The sequence below is a fragment of the Leptinotarsa decemlineata genome, unplaced genomic scaffold (assembly GCF_025532065.1).
Source record: "Leptinotarsa decemlineata unplaced genomic scaffold, Ldec_3_MD MMD2_tig00002974_RagTag_RagTag, whole genome shotgun sequence".
Lineage (NCBI taxonomy): Eukaryota > Metazoa > Arthropoda > Insecta > Coleoptera > Chrysomelidae > Leptinotarsa > Leptinotarsa decemlineata.
This window is the reverse complement of record NW_027412578.1, coordinates 8,926,719-8,947,897: the sequence shown is the minus strand read 5'-3', so window position 1 is coordinate 8,947,897 and position 21,179 is coordinate 8,926,719. Positions and strand designations below refer to the sequence as shown.

The following is a 21,179-nucleotide window of genomic DNA, read 5'->3' as shown; positions in this document are numbered from 1 at the left end:
GGCTGATCCGAATACTGCTTTAACATTTTATAAAACCCTGATAAGGTCCATTTTGGATTACGGGAGTATTTTTTACGGTAATGCATCAAAAACTAATTTGAAAAAAGTTGAGAACATATAAAATAGAAGCCTGAGATTATGCTTAGGATTACTCAACAGCATACTCATCTCAGCCCTTGAATCGAAAGCAGTAGGACCACCACTACATCTACGTAGACAACTACTCAGCCACAAATTCATTACTAAATTTTACGCCAAGAAAAGTGATCTATTATTCAAATTATATGACTTGAGCATTTTGGGACTGACCAATAAATATTGGCGTAAGAAAGTTTTGCCACTTATATGCAATAGTTATACCAAGGCTTCCAAGTTTTGCAGATATAATATATTCCAATGAAATACTGCCTTTATTCCAGGGCAAACCACAAGATACGATTATTCCATACGTACAAACTACCTCACTTCAAAGGAACTACCTTACTCAACAATCCAAAATATCTATAAAGAACGAATGTCTAATAAATGGGCTAATAGAGAATATATCTATACAGATGGCTCAATAATAGATGATAAATGTACTTGTGCATCGATATATACTTTAAAAATTGTAGCTATTCAAAAAGCGCTTGAATATATTAAAGGAAATGATAAAACGAATTTCATGATATTTACAGATAGCAATAGACAGATATAAATAAACAGCAAACTTTCACACATTCTTTTGAATATAATTGATTTGAATGAAGAAATTCTAGAAAGCAACAAAACTCTAGAAATTGTATGGTTAAGGGTCATGCAGGAATTGAGGGAAATGAAATTGTGGATAAAATGGCGAAGAAAGCAGGTGGTAACAATATTTCTAATATAAAAATACCATACACGGATCTAACGAAAGTTTTCAGGGAAGAAATGTTATATCATTGGCAAGAATTATACTCTGGATCAACTTCTGGTCAGAGATATAGGATAATTCAGGAGAATCCGCAAAAGTCTCCGTGGTACAGATATGAAATTAACAGAAACTTCATCAGATCAATCTGCAGAATGCCAACTAGACATGTAATGTACCCACAATATAAATTCCGAATAGGATTAGCTAGAAATCCAAATTGCTCATGTGGAAAAATTGGTACGTTAGATCATCTAATTCTAGAATGTATCGAAAATAAAGAACATATTGATAACCTATACGAAATACTGAAAAGTGAAAATATGATATTCCCAATGAGATTGGAAGAATTTCTAATCAATAGAAAAAATACAAATCTGTTTAATATTCTATTCGAATATATCAAAAACGTTGATTTAGAATTATAATTTTACTTTTCAGTGAGTATGTATTCTCTGTATATTGTAGAATAAAGTCAACAGGACTACCAGCTAGGGTAAATTTTCGTTATGTGGACACCCGGCGATTTTGAAAAAATTTTTGACTGTACTTACGTATTTTGATGCGTAGATTACGAATCCGAAAGAAAAAAGCGGCGCTCTCCCTTATTTAAAAAGTTACGGCCCTTCAAAGTTCAGAAAAGGGCAACTTTTCAGCCTTCTTTTTCACTAAATAAACTATTTAAAAACACAAGCATTTATTCACTAGGTCACCTTTACACCTTATTCCTCCTTCTTCAACACTTTTCACTTCAATAATCAACATTTTTCTTATAAAAATGGTAAAAAATGTACGGAGCTGCTTTTTGGTTACATATCACTGTATTTTACGTTTTTAAGGTTGATGATATGGTTGGTACGACTGATGCAGTCCATATTCCTGAAGTAATTCAAATGTTTTTTACCTTCATTCTTTAGATCGTAAATAGGTTTTTGGTGGTAGGCGACGGCAAATACCAACCGATTTTTTCTGAAATGTCACTAGTAACTAACCTAAAAATAGAATAATGTCACCAGGAGAAGCATTCGTTTTTAAATTAAGTTTTTTATAAGAAAAATGTTGATTATTGAAGTGAAAAGTGTTAAAGAAGGAGGAATAAGGTGTAAAGGTGACCTAGTGAATAAATGCTTGTGTTTTTAAATAGTTTATTTAGTGAAAAAGAAGGCTGAAAAGTTGCCCTTTTCTGAACTTTGAAGGGCCGGAACTTTTTAAATAAGGGAGAGCGCCGCTTTTTTCTTTCGGATTCGTAATCTACGCATCAAAATACGTAAGTACAGTCAAAAATTTTTTCACAATCGCCGGGTGTCCACATAACGAAAATTTACCAAAAATATATATAAAAAAAAAGATAAGTTAAAAAAAACGAAAATGAAAATAACTATTGAAAAATGAATGAAATAGTAAGAAAAAAAGAAAACTTATTAGTACTAACTAAATACTAACCTTCAGAAATAAATAATATATAAAATATCAAAATATTGTAGAAATTTTACATGTTAAAATAGATTGGCAAATTGGTTATACCAACCCCATTTGAACTCATCACACACACACTACTTCATTAGTGCTGACAAAACAAACAAAAAATAGAATACTATTGATAACTCAAGTTGAACTATGGAATGTTCCTCAAAGTTCATTAGGCTGTCAAATTTTTGAGGATGAAAATCCGATTGTATTTCCAATTTTGGGGATTTTCACCACTGAAAAGACAAATAATATGAAAATGAACTATATTTTTCGCCAATACATTCTTTAAGAAGAGAAGTATTAGAAATATCAAGATGCGTTGTTCTATTCTTAAAATATAAAAAATAATACAAATGGAGGATAACAAAGATAACCATGACGTTTGTAGGTTTGTTCGTTGGTGAAACTTCAAACTGGTAGCTGTATGCAAATTTCTAACAGACAGTAAATGTGTTTGACATTTGCGGAAAAAAAGAACAGTTTTCAGGATTTCGTTCACTTTTTGGTCAAATTTTGAGATATCTGAAGATGAGATAGATATTTGAGATGTTCTCATGTGATGAAAATTACATTTGGTGTCTTATTTCATTCACAATTTCTGGAAAATGAGGCCCAATATTCATGGAGCAAAAATAGCAACTTTATAATCCGATTTCAAAAGAGCTGCTAAATACAAATAATGTGGCTCTTCTAAAAAGTTTAATGAAAGATGATCTGGTATGTCTCACAAACAAAATAAAATGAAAATTACTTTTTATTGTTATCAAGTTGATGACACGTACTACTGAAAAAGAACCTTCTGCTCTGGGGCAACTAACTCTTTCCTGAATTTCTTTTTGTTCTGAGACAGCCACTTCAGAAAATCTGCCACCATGGGATTGGTCTTGTCTCCGTTTTTTTCCAAATGCTCATAGTAGGCTATCCTGATGATTTTCAAGCAGACTCTGTTATGATATGGAACACAAGTAACTGGATCAATGTATTTTGCAGGCTTTCTAAAAAAAATTTACAATATGAAGCATATATAATATTAAATATAATGTAAAAAAGGAAGAAACTTGTAACTGAATAAAAAACCATATGGTTAGAAAGAGAAGATGGCCAGAACGACTGTAAGGGATTGTCATTTTTACATGTCATCTGTCAAGTGGATTGTACAAGTTATGTAACACACTAAGCCATTTTTCAAACAATTCATAAGAGACAACATAAAACGTAAATAATAATAATAATAGGTCCACGGCCTCCCCCAATAACTGAGAGGCCGTGGAATTTTGAGTTTGGAGTGTCTACATGGTACTGGATATAGCCTGTAAGGTCGTCAGGAGTTCGGATCCCCCTCTCTGCAATGTTCGTGACCATGAGAAAGCAGGGATTGGAGCATTTCTCTTTAGGGCAGCTGAACGAGGTGACAACAACTCTGTCAACGAGTTGGAACCCGTTCAGCAAAAAGCTCATAAAAAAGCTGCAGAGATCACCTCACTTATGCGGACACACAAGGATAAACCAATGCATGAGGAACATTGGAGACATTGGCTTATCAAAGCACCTGACTTTCGCTTTCCTCAGGTCGAGTTGACTGAAGTCGGAAACTGAGGCGCGCCCTCCCAAATGTATCGTGGCTTTGGGGAATAGGGCCTGACAAGCGCACACTACGGTGGAAAAAAAAATATGCTTTATTGTCCAAAGAGAAAATCTTATTGATAAAGCTTTGGTGAACATTGCTTTTTTGAGAAAGAAAAAACATAGTCAAGTACATAACCGGGAAAAGTTATAAAATTATGAAAAATACTTTTAAAATTTTATTTTCAATCTAGAAAGCAAATCATGTTTTCAATCACAAAACTATAATGCAAGAACTAAAAATCACCTCAGCATTTTTCAAAAAAAAAAATTAATTATAGAACTCACCCCGTGACAGCACATTTGAGTTTTTTGGGAAGGATAGGAGCAGGTCTGATGTTGAACACTTTATTGAATGAAACGTCATTTGGGTCATTCAAAAGAGTTATAAACGTTCTTTCACAATATTTTTGGGGTGTTGGCTGATCTTCCTGTTTTTCACCACTGGAAATAGATTCAAATCAAACAAGACAACTTAATCTATGTTATTGATGGACGAAATTGTTACTTGATGGAAATTAATAACACTATCCATGATAATAATTAGACAATTTTCACAAACATTTCAATTTCTAGTTGCGTTTTGCTAACACCTTAACTTACTCGGTAGAAATGAATGAATGAGTGAGGTTAGGTTAGGTTCATTTCTACAGAGAAAGCTACGGTATTAGTGAAACTTGTCTAGAAATTAAAATGTTTGCGTAAATTGTGTAATTATTATCATGGTTGATAAGTCATTTAAATTCAATTGATTGTTAAAGCAGGCAAAACTATGTGACAAAAAAAATAGTCCTTCTACACAAGTAGCTTGAGCAACATTTAATAAATAATTACTCAAATTGACAATATATGATATTCCTCTTTTTGATGCTTCATTTCAGGTATATCAAAATATTCTCTAAAAAATGAATTATTCTCAAAACTATTAAAAGATTACTACCTTGGTGTCGTATCCATTTCTTCAATTATTGGCATTTTACACGATTTGTACTGAATCATGGGACCTGAATAAACTTTTTTAATTGATCTCCTCGTTTTTTTCTCACTTTCCATCTTTTGGTACTTCTCTGAAAAAAAAATCAAATGATTATTTGTGATCAAATTAATTTTACTGTAGTCGACTAAAATCCCACCTAAAGATTTGAGATTTTCTAATTCCGTAATTTTTGCCTCCTCCAACAATTCTTCCTGCGTAGGTATCCATTCTTCGGCTACTGGTTTCCTGACTTTTTTTCTTTGTTCTTGATCTCTAACCTTTAATCGCTGTGCCGTTTCAGCTGTTTTTGCTGCCGTTGACTTTCTAATTGATTTTCTTCCTAAAGAAAAAACTATGAATGAAATATAAATAGTTAACTATCAGGCAAAGGAGCCTCAGTTGAATTTGTCGTTTTTTTTATTCTTGCTGATCATGAATCCAAAGTCGAAATTTGGTGCACTTTTTGGAGATATGGCCAGTCGAAAGTTCAAAATTCAATTCAGGGACTCACTTTTAACAATGAAAACTGGTAAAATCTCCATTCATTCAAGATGAGACTCATTTTCATTCTTCGAATTCTGAAAATGAAGTTCTACTGCATGTTATTATGAAAAAAGGCCATTTTACGATAAAAATTGTTGATTTTCAAACAGTTACCAACTTCTGAGTAGTGGTACATCTGAAAGTAGTCCATCGCACCCAGTTTTGATTTTAGATTCAAAGCTAGTGGACAGAAATATGGTAAAAAAATTTCTCAAAACTATCATTAGGGTTCTTAATGACTGCATAGAATCCAAAACAATTATTTTTAGAATTATTGTATGTCACTGCTTTGGTGTATGTTGATAGCAAAAATCGCTTGACTGTTTTGGGAGCAGTTCTCACCAATCTATTGTGCCAAGCTCCACTCAACATTTATCGCTCGATTCAGTTCATTTGGTTCATAAATGTCATTTCAATGAATCACGTCAAACATTTGTTGGAAAAAGAATACTATGAGAATATTTAGTTGATTTGGCTAAAACTGTAGTCAAATATATTTAGTTTTTAAAATAATTTCTATATAAGTCAAAGATATGCGAGTATATGACAACATTACGCTGTTAGAAAATCTGCAAAATCCCTAAAACTGAATCACTAATAAAAACTAACCAAAATGTTCACGATGATGATGATGATGATGATAACTGGGTTTCTGTTTAGGGCTTGATGACTTAGGTTTCGGCTTTTGTTTCTCTTTTTTCAGTATGGGAAGTGGTTCCTAAAACGAAGCATGTATCAGGTCATCACTTTGTTTCAACAATTTCATGCTGCACCTTGTAAGCTTTAGTAACAAGTCTTCTCTTTTTTTTCTGTCCTTCCTCTCCTTCAGCATCTGAAACTGGTTCATCATTTTCATCTATGCTAAAATCTGAATCCACAATGTCATCGCCTTCTTCTTCAACTCTAAAAATGAATACCCGATATAGGAACTTCTTTTAACAAAGAATAGTAAGGGCTCACTCGTATTCATGATCAGACTCTGTATCTTCAAAACCACCATAATTTTGTTTGTAAAATTCATCTTGACATTCTTCCTCTTCATCTAATAGTTTTGCCATGCGGTTTCCCGCATTTCCTCGTCGTTCTCGGTTCATTCTGCTTAGCTACAAAAAAAATAATGAATTCAATTTTGCAACAAAAATGTTGCTGTGTTTAATTATGTATTTGGTTTCACTATTTTCATGTTTGACACATTTGTGACACTTGACATTTGGTCATAACATGGACACAGGCAAAGTTTCTGTGACGTACACCGTGCGTTCCACTCACCGACATAACCTATAAGGTTATGTCGATGGTTGATGGTTCCACTAATCGCTCACAACAAGGTGTTTCATGAATGGGGGCAATTTACATTTTTGAATGGAAGATTTCATGGAATATGAGATGGAAATATGATAGTTTAATTTTCTATTACAACAATATTTTCAGGTCCTGAAAATCAACTGTTGAATAAATAATAAGTCCTCCTGCTAACATTTTCACCTGTTTATAAGATTCACCAGTTGTAATCCAGAAGTGGGTTTGTTTTGTTTTAAATTTATCGCTTTCATTGTATTTCAAAGGTGAAGATTCACCTAGTCATTATAATACATATTATGAAAGCTTGATGAGGTGAATAAGCCAAATAAGCGATTTCCATGAATCAATATTCCATTTGTTGTGTGATGTAAATGCTGTTAGACAGAATTAGAGTGGGGGGGCGCTAGATTTGGGCACTGGCGTCCGACGCTAACTTCACGCAAGTAACGAATATATGTGACGATTTGGAAATGTTCAACCTTCATAACGAAATATCAACGATGAGATATGTAACTGTAATCACGAATAAAAAGAAACCTCGATTGATTTATGTGTGTCAATCTGAATAGCTGAATGAAAGACTAATCTCCAAGTCTGATAAATTTACTAGTTAATACCATATAAAACGTCCCACATAAAAATAATGATTAGACATAAAAATTATACCACATCGCTCATGCCATACAAAGAAACTGCTGACGTTCGGTAACTATTTAGATTTTATGCCTTTCGAATTGACTTCGTATATATTATGCTTCAACGTCAAGATATGCACTAAGCCAGATGGTAAAACAAAGTCCTGTCAACTGTTTTCATATATTGTTGTCGTTGCTTGTGCTTCCCGTGAGTAGAAGTGATTTATTTTACCTCTTCATCAGTTACTCAAGTCTATAATAATCGCAAAAATATATTACTCTCACAAATTCACAATTCATTATCTCAAAACAGAAGAACAATAAACATCACTCGGTTATTCCCAATGACGTCATAATAAATATGGACTGGTCATTGAATAGAAAACATTGACTCCAACAAGTAAAAAAGATAAATAGATTCACATCCTAACATTCACATCCTGGCATGCACGTCACTCAAACACTTAACGTCAGATACGTCACGATGTTTTACGTGTTGAGTATTTCCATGTAAGAATTTTGATATTTTATTTGTCACATGCTGTACCGCAGTGGCCAAAACGTTGTTTGATCCGCATGTGGGATATAATATGTAAAAGTGACAATACGCCCAGACATATTATCATATGTCTATGGTTATTCCGATCAGCCGTTTATCGGTTGAGCAGCGCCATCATCGGTACAAATTCCTCCCAAAATAATACCTTTGGTATTTCTTATTGGTCACGTCACATAAGTGACATAACTACCGTTCGTGTTGGCAAATGTGTGGTAATTTTAGGGGAAGTACATGAAGTGGTTTGATCATTCATAGACGAAATGTAACAAGTTTTTTTGTAATTATATATATTTTTCTGCATCACGTTTATCTTATCCAAAAGCTGAATTTAATGTAAAAGCAATTGTTCAAATTTTGAACAACCTCAACCCGTTGACGTACCCCTCTCATACTGGGTATTTACTGTAGAAGTGCTCAAAGGAATTGATTATTTCAATTGAAATCGAAAGAACTATCGAAATGGTTTTTCAGTTCAACCCACTGGTTTTCGGTGCTATGTTAGTGGTAGCACTAGGGACTGCAGCTTACACATATTTCTCAAATCGTCAGACTCAGAGCTATGAAGCTCCCCAGAGTCATGCCTATGCTCCTACGAAAGAGTAAGTGTGCGGATTATTCTATTATTTTAATAGGCAATGGATCTTCAAGATTATCACGTTATTGTTTTTTCTGCAGATAATAAGTGTGCTTGTATGTTCATTGCAAAAAACATCGGCACTCTTATTTCAGTATTCTATAAACAATATTTGTATTGGAGTTTGAATCGTGACTCTTTACTATTCCCACATATTGTCGCTCTCGTTTCAGATTACGATATTTTCCAATTTAAATACTGTTTAAAACATTGTGATTCTTGGCATTGAATAGTGATACAACCTATTTGTCTCAATTTCTGATGATTTTAACTAATAATATGATTGTTTACTGATGTCCTCATATTATGATATAACCTATTTCATCTCGAAGAAAAGAGAATTGAAAATTTCTATGTTTTTTACCACTTTTATTTGTAACTAACGTTACTGCAGTTAGGATTTTCAAACTTATACATTAAACTGCACTAACTGCAGTAAAGTTAGTAACAAATAAAAGTGCTAAAAAACAGAAAGTTCCAATTCTCTTTTTTTCATTATGATTTCCTACCAGGTAGTAACGGCTACATCCATCAACTATTTCATCTCAACAAAAGTTAACAGCAAGGCCTCTAACCTCATCTCTGGGGCGTGCACAGGTGATATTAAACAGGTGTCAGTGACTGCCTGCCAGTGTTCAGTATGTTGTTGGACGATCCACATAGTTTTGAGAAACTTATGAGTTAGTTCTCTACTTTGAATTACTCAATTAAATACTGTAAATAACAAATTGATTCTCTGTATTCTATGATTTCTACTCATTTTGCGGCAATATCCAACAACGAATCTGGTATTACTACCCCGCAAAAAGAAAATGAAATGCTCCAAAAACGGATAAATGATCTGGAAAGCCAAAAACAAACAGGGTATGATTGATTTTTATTTTGAATGTAATGAATGCACGAAGGGAAAAATTATTTAATAATGGGTATGGGTAAAACCCATGACCATTCTGACCTTCAACAAGTTGAAACTATACTTTCCTCAATTGTCCCAGGTGCAGATGCAGAACTTGAAAACTCCTTTTGATTTGGAAAAAATGATCAAGGCTCTCAGCTAGTGAAATTTTGTCTAGGTCTACTGATCTGGTTAGATCTTCCTGAGAAATGAAAATTCTCTCAAGCTGTCAGAGACAGAATTTACTAGGATCTCAAAGCCGTTTCCACACCTAACCAATAATAATAATCGTCTTTATTATTTTCGATAAAAATCAAGAAAATATATTCACAGAATATTTTTGAAAAGAAAGGGCGAAGTTCATTTCAGTTCCTGAATAAATTCAACAACTGAACTGAATCTTTCTGTACAATGAGCTTGACCAGTGCAGAGAGAGTGATGAAAAACATATTTTTATCAAAGAAATCAATAATCGACCAACAATTGTTCGAAACAGGAACAATCTTGCTCATTCAAGAAGGCACTGTGACGAAGATTATTCCTCCGTGCTGATAAACTCTCCAAAAAGTCCAATTAGCAATCACTTGAAATAGTTGCCTGGAATATGCAGGGATTCAAGCATTTATCCAGATTCCTGGAGCAACCTATTGATTTTCATATTCTCTGTGTTTCCAAAACTTGGCTAACTGCAAAATTGAAGTTTTTACAAAGTGAACTAGCTGAATATCAGTTCTGTGGTGACAATTCCAGAGAAATCACAGTAGCATTTTTGTGGTGAATAACATACTGAAAACTGATTCTTCTCTCTAACTTTTATATACCTCACATAATCACCAGTAGGAACTACCTGCTCAGTACATACTCAATCATAATTAGCTAGAGCATATATTATTTCAACATCTAGATGTAAAAATGTTGATGTAGAGATGTAGATGAAAATTCTAGAGCGTACTATCGGCAGATTGCTGATATTTGTAAAGAAATATTTATCTTGCTGCTTACTGGATATGTTTACCTGGTGAATTTCCAATCCGTTAAAACATCATAACTTTCATTTTATGTATTGTTTACTTCAGGCGTTACTCTGTAATGGTTTGAAAAATTTCTGATGAGCATTTTTAATGATGATTGCCTACCACGTAGTAACGGCTACATCCATCAATTTACTATTTGTTATTCTTGGAGACTTTAACTGTAGATATACCTCAAGCTGTTCTTGAGGGCACTTTCCAATATTTTGAAAGACTCAGTTTCCACAAAATTGTTATCGATAAGGGCTGTATTTTACTAAACTCTATGGATACTCAATAATTTTGTCTATTTAATGGTAGATCGAATAACCAATTTTACTTTGATTGTCAAGTTGGCGGGAATTCGGTCAAAATGTCGTACCAGACGACTTCATTTTGATATCAATGGATATAGTATCTGTATTCACCAACATACCAATAGATCTAGTACTAAGTCTCGTTAATGAAAAATGACATTTAATAGAACCCCACACTACTATCCCTTTAGAAGCATTCATTGAGTTATTCCAGTTCGTAACGAGTAACGGTTATTTTAATTTCAATGAAGGTTTATATAAACGGATTTTCGGCCTAGGAATGGGAAACTGTTTATCACAAATTTGCTCTGATACTGTTATGTCTGACTTACAAAATAAATGTCTACGTCAATATAATTTTCTGATAATTTTTTTCAAAAGATATGTTGATTTAGTTTTGTGCATAGAAAAAGAAAACGTAGATAGAATGTTAACAACATTCATTAGTTATCATCCCAAACTTCAGTTCACCGTTGAAGAAGAAAAAAATGATAGAATTGCTTTTCTGGATGTTTTGCTGATAAAATCTAACAACAAAATTATAACTGATTGGTACCATAAACCAACATACTCTGAAATATTTATAAACTACCACTCTATCCACCCAATGACACAAAAAATAAACATCATCAACAATCTGAACTACAGGGCTGCACATTTAGCACATGGGAATTTTAAAAACCAAAACCTAAAACTAATAGAAACTATTTTACTTAAGAATTGCTATCCTAGATCTTTAATTAAAAAATTAGTATATTCAGACAGAACAAATAAACAACAAAAAAAAGAAAAAACACCGTTGAACATTAAATATTTCAAATTACCGTATGTAGCAGGTCTGACACCACTATGCAAGACTCTAGAAAATAAAAATTTTAAAATTAGTATGAAATCTGAAAATACAATTAAAAATCATTTATTCACGAAAATAAAAACAAAAACACCAAAAGACCTAAAATCCAATTTTGTCTATAAAATACCATGTGCTGAATGTGAGAAAATATATATATATAGGACAAACAGGTAGGTATCTCAAACAAAGAATTACTAAACATAGCAGGGCTTGTGAAAATATACACAACACACTAAAAACAATGAAGAATCCTACTAGCCTTGCAGAACATTGCAAATTGTCCCTTCATACTTTTGATTTTGATACTAAAAAAATCACTCCTGAACGACATGATTGAAATAACAAAACATCGAACAAAATGCGTTAAGAAAAGGTCGGATATTGAAAACTTACACACCTCATATTTCAATCTAATAGAAAAAATCAAACAATAACTAACTTTGGAATCATTAACCGACTGCTTTTTCCCAATACAATTCTCATTTCTTTCATGGGCTTTTTTTGAATTATGAAGAACGATTTACAGACAGTTCAGATTGTTAATCCCTTCGTGTCTGTGTCAACGTCTTTCAGGAACCTGTGTACGTATTTATATTTCATGTCGAAATTATTCACTTCACCCTTCAACTCGGAAAGCCGCCCTAAATGTAAGTACTCATTAACGTTGTTTTTTGTAAAGTGTTCGAAACGTTTATTTTTTTTTACGATTGTTATATTACATAATTTATTTTGTTTCTAACAGAACTGCTTTGTAAACTTCCATTTTGATATGTATGCCTTGCCTGAAGATGAAACAATAAAGTTTCGGAACGTCGACAATTTAGAAATTGGTTTTCTTCAACATTTTGACCGACTTCCCGCCAACTTGACAATCAAAATCATATTCAACGGTCGCCATTCTATTCAAATAAACTAATTTTACATTCTGCTGATCTAGCTTGGGTCTGTAATACCAATCTAGAGCGATTATCGGGTAATCAACAATATGCTCATTTCAGTTTTTTTTATCAATCTAACATTAAATTTATGATATTGCACAGCTACGGCAAATTTCACCTGGATTTATTCATATAAATCCCATGTTGTTGGATGGAAATCTACAAGTGAAAAACTTTTATGGTCATCTAAATTTTTATATTATTACTTGCAAATCTGCTGATGAAGACATGAGCCAAAATTCTTGCTCAATCAGCTTTCATAATTATGTTCTGGACAAACTATGGTTTTACTATGAATACAGAGAACTGAAAAAAGAACTTAACCGGAAATTAAAGATTTATAAATGTATTAATTGTTGTTGAACATGAAAAACTTTTGAAAAAACAACTGAGGCAATTTTGAAACGGTTTCATTAATTTGCCAGAAATCTCTATAGTCGTCTGGGGAGAGTTCTGTGAAATTATACTCTCTTCACAGGTAATTGATTCAGCTAAAGGAACAGTTCGTTTAGGTCAGTCTCGTCTCGACTTATCTACACTGTAGGTTAATGGACTGGAACTTATCAGAAAACAACTGCTCCCCTGGCTAATACCAAAAAGGGCGTTGGATTATATCTCTCGAATGTTGGTCTGTTTGGGTACTTGCAAAAATGATTAAGGTTTTGGGTGCAAATTGATGCTTATTTTTTGAACAGTCCACTTATCTCTGTGGGTTCTACAGAGTAATAGTATCACACCACTTCATTTTCCCTATTTTTTTCTGACATTGAAGATTCAAAAGTAAGCATGGAAGTTACGAACCAACACAGCACACGACATCCAATGGATGTCCGTTTTACGTCCGGCTCAAGTCCGAACGTCCATGGATGTTGTGAGGACATCCACTGTACGTCAAGATATAGACGTATAATGGATATTCCAGTTTTCTACATCCATTGTACGTGCATGTAATGTAGAAAAATGCTCAGATATATTATTTTGATATATCAAGATGAAATATCTTCTTCGTTCTATTCTGTTTTCATCACAAATCAAAGTTTATTGTTCAAGTAAAATATACTAATTCAGAAATTCAATCGTTGCGTATGAATGTGTTCTGATCAGAAGATGCCATCTGAAGGACTGACCTAGCTTATCTAGAATAAATAAGGATGGGACAGGGGCTCTGTCTGATGGACTCTAAGTTTCTTTATTTTGTGTAGTTCAAAATTGCTCAGTTTTTTTGCGAAATTACTCACTAATACTACCTCTTTTGAATTTCAGGCCCCCAAGAAAAAGGAAGAATGTTGGTGAATGCAGGATCTGCTCAAGAAAATTGGTGGGTCCAACGAAAACATTACCCTGCAGGCATGAGTTTCATATTGAATGTATCAACCGTAAAACTTGTCCGTTGTGCACATACAGCAGGCGAATGTAATGAAATTACATTAGTTTCGAAAGTGACAGAGGCAATAGTTTATTACAGTTTTATGGAACGATAGGCATATCTTTTCTATTCATTGAGTTGAACGTTAATTGGTGGGATTTTATTAGATCTTGAACAGCAAAATATTGAATGCATTAAGTATAGAACTAAAACAACACAAAATTAATATTCTCAAATTGAAATGCAGAAAAGATTGATAAATGTATTTAGATCAATTCACGAGTTAATATATTTAAACAGTTTCACTTTGTATCTGGTAATTTGGCATTGTACAAAACTCTTTCAACATAAACTGAATAATACGTTTTTGACAATTGAAATTTTGATGGATCTGACTGTATAACTTGTTTCTCTTGATTATATTGAGTTTTAAGTATAATTAAGAATAAACTGAAATTAATTATTTTAAGAACTTGTAAAGTTTACAAAATTTATCTTATTGAGGTATTCGCATGAAGGTCTGTAATTATCTGTAATTTTCAAAAAATGCTCTGACAAGGGCTGATACATTTTATTGGTTTTTGAAAGTGTGAATATAAATATCAAAAAGTAATGAAATGAAACTTAAGCATAAGGAGAAATACATTTATGATTGAAATTTTGACATTTCTCTCCTATTATTAGAAGTAACATGAGGAATGATTTTCACCAATACTGTTTTTTAGTATATCATTAATACAGCTTTTCTTGGTTTTGTTTAGTTATAAGAAAATTCATTATAGTAGTTTTAAGATAACACCAACATTTCATTTGAATAAGTTAAGTATATTTTATGATTCTACTAGATCATAGCGATATTTTTAGAATACCCAATATATTTGAGTTTGATAATTAAATTGTTAATAACTGATATTATAAAATCAAGCCTTATTGAAAAACGTTATCTATATGTTTTTTTTTACAAATTGACAATGCAGGACAGTCAAGTGAGGAAGATGATGAATGTTGGAGATGCGGACTCTCTTTGGTTGAAGAATATTTACAGAAAACCTAAGAAGTCACAAATAAATTGAATATAACACAACATGACCAAAATATTTTGTTAACCAGTGAAAATTGATATTCAAAAATATGAAAATACTGATTCCGATTTGCAAAAAACAAGTCAAAAATACAAATGTTGTCAATAAAAAGTTATTAAACAAAAAAAAGACAATGAAAAACTAGAACAATTTCAAACCAAATCATCTCTCTCAAAACCTACACCATAGGTAGTTGGGAGAGATGAATGTTTGAAAAGACAATAGAGAGGCCTTTTCCATCCTTGCATCGAAGGCAGCATAACTTTGTTTTTTTAGGGGAAGTAAGTTGGACCATAAAACAGTGGCGGTTGGTTTAGTTGATAATCGGAGGGATATTATATATTTATTAAATAAATCGTTTCAGCTGAACATATGTTCTGTTCAATTAGTTGATTTATTATTAATGATTTTGACAATGGGGCCAGTTTTTCCTACTCACCTACTAGATTTTTAATTATGTATGGCTTTATAATAAAGCGCTTGGTTTACTGGTTTATAATTAAATTTTCAAATGAATTCATAACGATGATAAACGTTAATTTCAAAAGTAATGAACTTTGCTTCATAAAAGCAGATGAAGAAATTTGAGATTTATTCTCGGATTTGATAAACAAGCGTTACGGTATGTGAGATCCGTTATAAATAATTTTCGATTAAAAATCATGAACATTTATAATTACGATTGAGGTTCGATATTGCAATGGATTTCATTCAAAATTGGTATACGGGTCTTTGGGGACCGACATTATTTCATTTTTTGACATATCCCAACCAAAAAAAGATTTGAAAAATGTCATTTCTTATTGAATATTGTCTGTATGCAACTCGAAAGCCCCGTGCAGAGAAAGGAAAACCCAAATTGAAATCATTCTTTGTGTGAATGAGCAATAACAGATTTAACACTGGTTGCGCAAGAATAACTAGTATGCAAACTGAACATATTGAGCAGAAAGCTTTTCAATATGTTGATCACAGAATGAATATGACCTATGGCACACATGAAAAACATATTTTTCATTATTGAATACAGTTTTTTTCATTTATATTAATGATTTTTTGTAATTATAGAATTCGTCAGCATGAATGAATGAAAAAACAATGTCGGCCCACAAAGACCTCTATGGATATCAATTTTGAATGAAATCACATAATAATATCAAACCTCAATCGTAATTATAAATATTCATGATTTCTAATCGAAAGTTCTTTATATCGGACCTCACAAGCAGTACCGCTTGTTTATTAAATCTGAGAATAAATCACAAATGTCTTCTTCTGAATATATGAATCAAAGTTCATTACTTTTGAAATTATCATTTATCACTGTTATGAATTATTTCATTTGAAATAATTTAATTTTAACCCAGTAAACCACGTGCTTTGTTATAAAGCCATATATGAATAAAAATCTATTAGGTGGTAAAAAAACTGGTCTCATTTCCATAATCATTAATAATAAATCAGATTCACCTGAAATGATGTATTTTATAAATATATAATATCCCTCCGATTATGAGCGAAACTGACTAAACCAACCGCCACTGTTTTATTGTCCAACTTACTTCAAATGTAAAAAACTCTCCATAACCTAGTACGACACCCGTTTCAAAATACATGTATTGGTATAGGCATGGCAACTCTATCTTATTATTACTCTGTGGTATGAACTGACTGCTGGCTGGCTTTCCAAACCACAGTAATGCCCTAATCTAAGGTAGTGCCCAAACCAAAGTTTCAATTTTTTTTGGCCTGAGCCGGGCCTCTGGGCGGCCAAGAAGAAATGTTACGCAATTTTCCCCATCACAAAATCATTTTGTTGAAGCCAACGTAGTCATTTGCGAGCCGCGAAGAATGTTGCCTAATTTCACATCTAGTATTAAAAAGTTGAGACTGTTTTGTTTTATATAGTTATCATTATTATTCTGTTTTGTTTCTAAATAAAAAGCGAAAGAGTCAAACTAAATCTTACTTTGCCAAAAATAATAATGTGTTTGATCGCACCCATGAGTTCATTACGGTTAATCTCATAGAACACAGAATTGAAATGATATTTTATTCTTCATTTCAGAATGAATACACTAAAGTTTTTAGGGCCCATTTCGTAGGTTTGGTTTGAATTAGGATTTCAGTTAAACCTATTTATGGATTCGTGATAATTAAAGTTTTGTTCATGAATCGTTTTCTTCTTTTGTACACTTACTTGGGGCACTAAAGCCCATATTTATCATTATTGCATTATAAAATATCTACATAGTTCAAACAACGTGATTCGTGAACAAAAGTGTTATGTTGAGTTCTGTGGGGGCAGTGGTAGTGGGCGGACGTGCCGATAACGACCGCCATAAAGAAGGTACGTGGATGCCATGTGCTATCGCGGGGTTCCTTTTTGTGTACTGAATGTCCATCATTAAATTAACCTATATGTGTAAACATATCAGATGTGAAGCGAGGGCTCTCTTCATTCACGCTGGTATTCAGTCCAGATAGTTCGAATAACCACGTAAAAGGGGCCATGTATGTGAAAAAAAACAAAAGGCCTTCCGTAGAGGAGACGACCTTAAAAAATTATGTTTAACATATCAGATGTGAAGCGAGGGCTCTCTTCATTCACACTGGTATTCAGTCCAGGTAGTTCGGATAACCACGTAAAAGGGGCCATGTATGTGAAAAAAACAAAAGGCCTTCCGTAGATGAGACGACCTTAAAAAATTATGTTTTCAAAAAAAAATAGTGAAAAAACTAGGAAGTGGCAGCATTGCCTCGAGCAAGAAAACTTCTGTCAACTGTTGACAGGAGAAACTAGCCAAATGCGCCCGAGTGAGAAGCAACGGCCATACAAAGAAAGAGAGAGAGAAAAGTGTGATAATTGAAGTGATAATTGATACACTTTCAAAAGAAAGCGGCCAAATATGAAGTTTTTTGACTGACAAACAGGGTCTCATTAATTTTTTCTTTAAATAGAAACGAAACAACTAAGTCAGTTGTTTCTAATTTGTGATATTGATGACTTATTTATTTTTGTGGAAATTCATCTTCAATTAGATATAGGAATAAAATACTTTGTCTAATTTCCACTTACTTGTGGAAATTAGTCAAAGTATTTTATTCCTATATCTAATATCAATTGTTTCTATTGAATACTTCTGATCATAGTGAAATCCCAACAGAAAAGTAAAACCAAGAGAAGAGTACAAAACCATCTGTCACTTCGAAACTTGTGTTGGCAAACTTGCTCGAGATAAATTTAGAAAAAGTACAGAGAGTTCGAGAAGGTAAATTGATAGTTTTTGTACTATTCCCGACTATTTATAAAAATCCTACAAATACTAAGGTCAATTCAACAGCCAGTTGATGTTCAGATTTTCAACAACCTCGAACCACTGGAGTTCCCTTCTAACATTGACTAGGAATCTGGGAAAGTGACTTCACTCATAGCATAACTAAACCATTAGTTTCATTTGAATTAGAAAAAACTATCGAAATGGCTCTTCAGTTCCACCCGCTGGTATTTGGTCTTATGTTAGTAGTAGCAGTAGGGACTGTAGCTTACACAATTTGGTCGAGTCCTTCACATAAACAGAGCTATGGAGGTCACCAAAGTAGATCCTATGATATTCCTCAGAAATATTCTATTGGCTGTGATACAAACATAAGGAAAAGGTAAGTATCAAAATGGTTCTATTGTGTTAGGTATTAGTGCTCGAGAGTTTTACAAAAGTGTTACACACCTATTGAACCTTACTCTTTTCAATTTTGATCAAACCCGGCATGTACGTAATAGGTATGTCTAACGTGAGTGAGAGTATTCAACCATTCCATGTAACCTGTGTGTATGTTGATCTCACTTATTCAAACTCGACCAAGTAAATCAGCTGGCGGTCAGTTTGTGACTACCTTTGTCAGGTAGGTAAGCAGCGCAGCTGTGTGACTTAGGAAGTAGGTCTCCTGTGATTTTTTTCAGGGAGACGATATCTCATGGCCGCAGGGTACTAACTGCATCCATCAGCCAGGAGACACTGCTGAGCCTCTCAGGTAGTCTGTAGCCATCTGTATGGCACTTTTTTGTCAAAGTCTATAGAAAAGAACCTTGTAGCATATTTGCTGGAACTGTGAAAAAGTCGACTGCAAAAACTCTCTGCTGCCGAACTTTTTTTCGAAGTATTTCCCAAAAATTTTACACAGGGTGTTGGTATGCGAACATTCAGGGCTGTAAATCTACATGAAAAAAGAATTATTGGTCCAAAAGTATTCCATTATGTTTTAATTCTCTCAAACTGAGATACTCATAAAATAATACACTAGGCAAGAAATGAGTAATTTTTTTGAGTATGTGTCTTTACCCAGGGGCACATTTAAAGTTTTAAAAACATGTGATAACCGTCAAATCAAATATTAACATCATAAATATGGTACAACCACCATCCTCGAATAGTTGAAGCCACTGAAATTATTATCACTTTAGCGATTTTAACTGCTTGAGGCTAATGGATGCATTAGCCATTGAATTTATGGCATAATTCTTTTATATACACCATTTATCAACAAATGCAGTCACTAAAAGCGGTTTTATTTCAGTGCCACAAGCTTTCAATAAAACATATTGATTTCTCCATGTTTTTTATTCTTCTGTAAAGAAATGACTGCATATTTGATGATGATTTACATGATTTTGATACTGGAAAACATTCCCATTGTTTTCATGCTTTTTGATTTCTTTTCAAGTTGCTACTATTCATTTTCATTCCAAGATGGAATCTTAGGTAGAAGTGGGGAAACTCAAATACCCTGTTTAAATTATTAATTCTGTGTGTTTCTTATTTGGTATAAGTAATTTTGGTTGTTCTACTGATTCGGGTTGCAGATCAAAAAAGAACAAATAAAGAACAATAAAGAACAAAATATCTTTTCATTGTAAAAAGTGAAGATCGTAAAGTCTTAGTTACGGGCGAAAACTGTTGTCTTTCTCAACTGCATGTTATTGGATAACTTTTAAATATGTTTTACTCAAATATTGCTTTCCTTATAAGTGCAATTTTATAACAGTACTCTGACCTACAACAAAAAATTAATCAAGATTTTATTCACATTATAGACTGGTTTGATTATAATTTATTAACTGTTAATTACTCAAAAACGTGCTTTGTTCCATTTAGTTGTTATGAAAATGGTTTACCAGATTTTAATGTTGTACAGTTACATGTCAACAATAAAATAATAGAAATAAATAGAGTTAGATATATAAAATATTTAGGTATAACAATTGACGATACTATGAAATGGAATATACATATACAAAATGTAATTAAAACATTAAGGCCTATGCTATATAAAATAAAATTTCTGAACCGATACTTAGACTTACCTGTGATAAAGATTGTATATTACTCTTTGGTTGAATCTAGGCTAAATTACGGAATATTGGGATGGGGTGGAGCCGCAAACTGTCATTTGTCCAAACTTGAGACTCTACAAAAAAGATTCCTAAAAATAATATTTAAAAGAGACATGTATCCTACAAACCTTCTTTATCAAGAGGCTAAAATATTTGATATTAGTCAGTTGTACTACATACAGTTAGTGTATTTTCAATATAAACATAAACGTCACGATTATATAGACCACGTACATAACACTAGAAACAAAGTAAAAAAATTGATCAAAACAGAACTGACACTCAAAACAATTGGTCATCGAAGTCATTTGCATTCAGCTAGTCGAGCCTATAATATACTATCGGAGTCCATTCGACAGGCAGAACATTTTAAAAAATTTAAAAAATTAATTAAAAAATCCGTTTTGGACGAACGACATCAAATTAATTTGTTACTAAGAGCCTGACGTCCTAGTAACATAGTATGTTGTTCTTTTTTTGTATTGGCAAATCCTGTTGTTTGCAATGGTTTGTAGTTCTTTTTGTTTATTATTATTTTTATTAATTACTACATAAAAAAGTTTTATTTACTGTCTAGATTATTTCTTCTGTATTTCTTTTTTGTTTGTTGCTATAGTTTACTTCATAGAATACGTATATTTTTTTAATCGAAAATTTTGGCAGTTTCACCGCATACAAGCTCTGCTTTCGCG

The 21,179-nt window shown here is 32.8% G+C and overlaps 1 protein-coding gene and 2 long non-coding RNA genes across 5 annotated transcripts in view; 2 read left to right on the top strand and 1 right to left on the bottom strand.

The window, feature by feature from the left end:
* Window positions 1-3,098: 3,098 nt before the first annotated feature.
* The window catches only part of YL-1 (Vacuolar protein sorting-associated protein YL-1), a 33,722-nt gene continuing 15,641 nt past the window's right edge, over window positions 3,099-21,179 (bottom strand). Inside the window, exons 1-8 of one of the 2 annotated variants that reach the window (XM_074177392.1) lie at window positions 20,458-20,561; window positions 6,465-6,607; window positions 6,278-6,407; window positions 6,114-6,222; window positions 5,119-5,301; window positions 4,926-5,052; window positions 4,274-4,429; window positions 3,099-3,357 (exon numbers count right to left, since the gene is read on the bottom strand). In XM_074177392.1, the coding sequence (XP_074033493.1) occupies window positions 3,144-3,357; window positions 4,274-4,429; window positions 4,926-5,052; window positions 5,119-5,301; window positions 6,114-6,222; window positions 6,278-6,407; window positions 6,465-6,598 (1,053 nt within the window). In that variant the 5' untranslated portion in view covers window positions 6,599-6,607; window positions 20,458-20,561 and the 3' untranslated portion in view covers window positions 3,099-3,143. Of the gene's footprint in view, window positions 3,358-4,273; window positions 4,430-4,925; window positions 5,053-5,118; window positions 5,302-6,113; window positions 6,223-6,277; window positions 6,408-6,464; window positions 6,608-20,457; window positions 20,562-21,179 lie in introns of those variants that run through there. The other variant, XM_074177391.1, reaches the window with a different exon arrangement.
* Window positions 7,799-14,933, top strand: LOC111506804 (uncharacterized). The gene is made up of 2 exons (XR_002722306.2): window positions 7,799-8,599; window positions 13,911-14,933. It is a non-coding gene; the product is annotated as an uncharacterized lncRNA (long non-coding RNA).
* Window positions 16,395-18,367, top strand: LOC111506780 (uncharacterized). 2 transcript variants are annotated; one of them, XR_002722300.2, is made up of 2 exons: window positions 16,395-18,030; window positions 18,249-18,367. It is a non-coding gene; the product is annotated as an uncharacterized lncRNA (long non-coding RNA). The 2 variants fall into 2 exon arrangements; XR_012465909.1 differs by having other exon boundaries at window positions 16,395-18,071.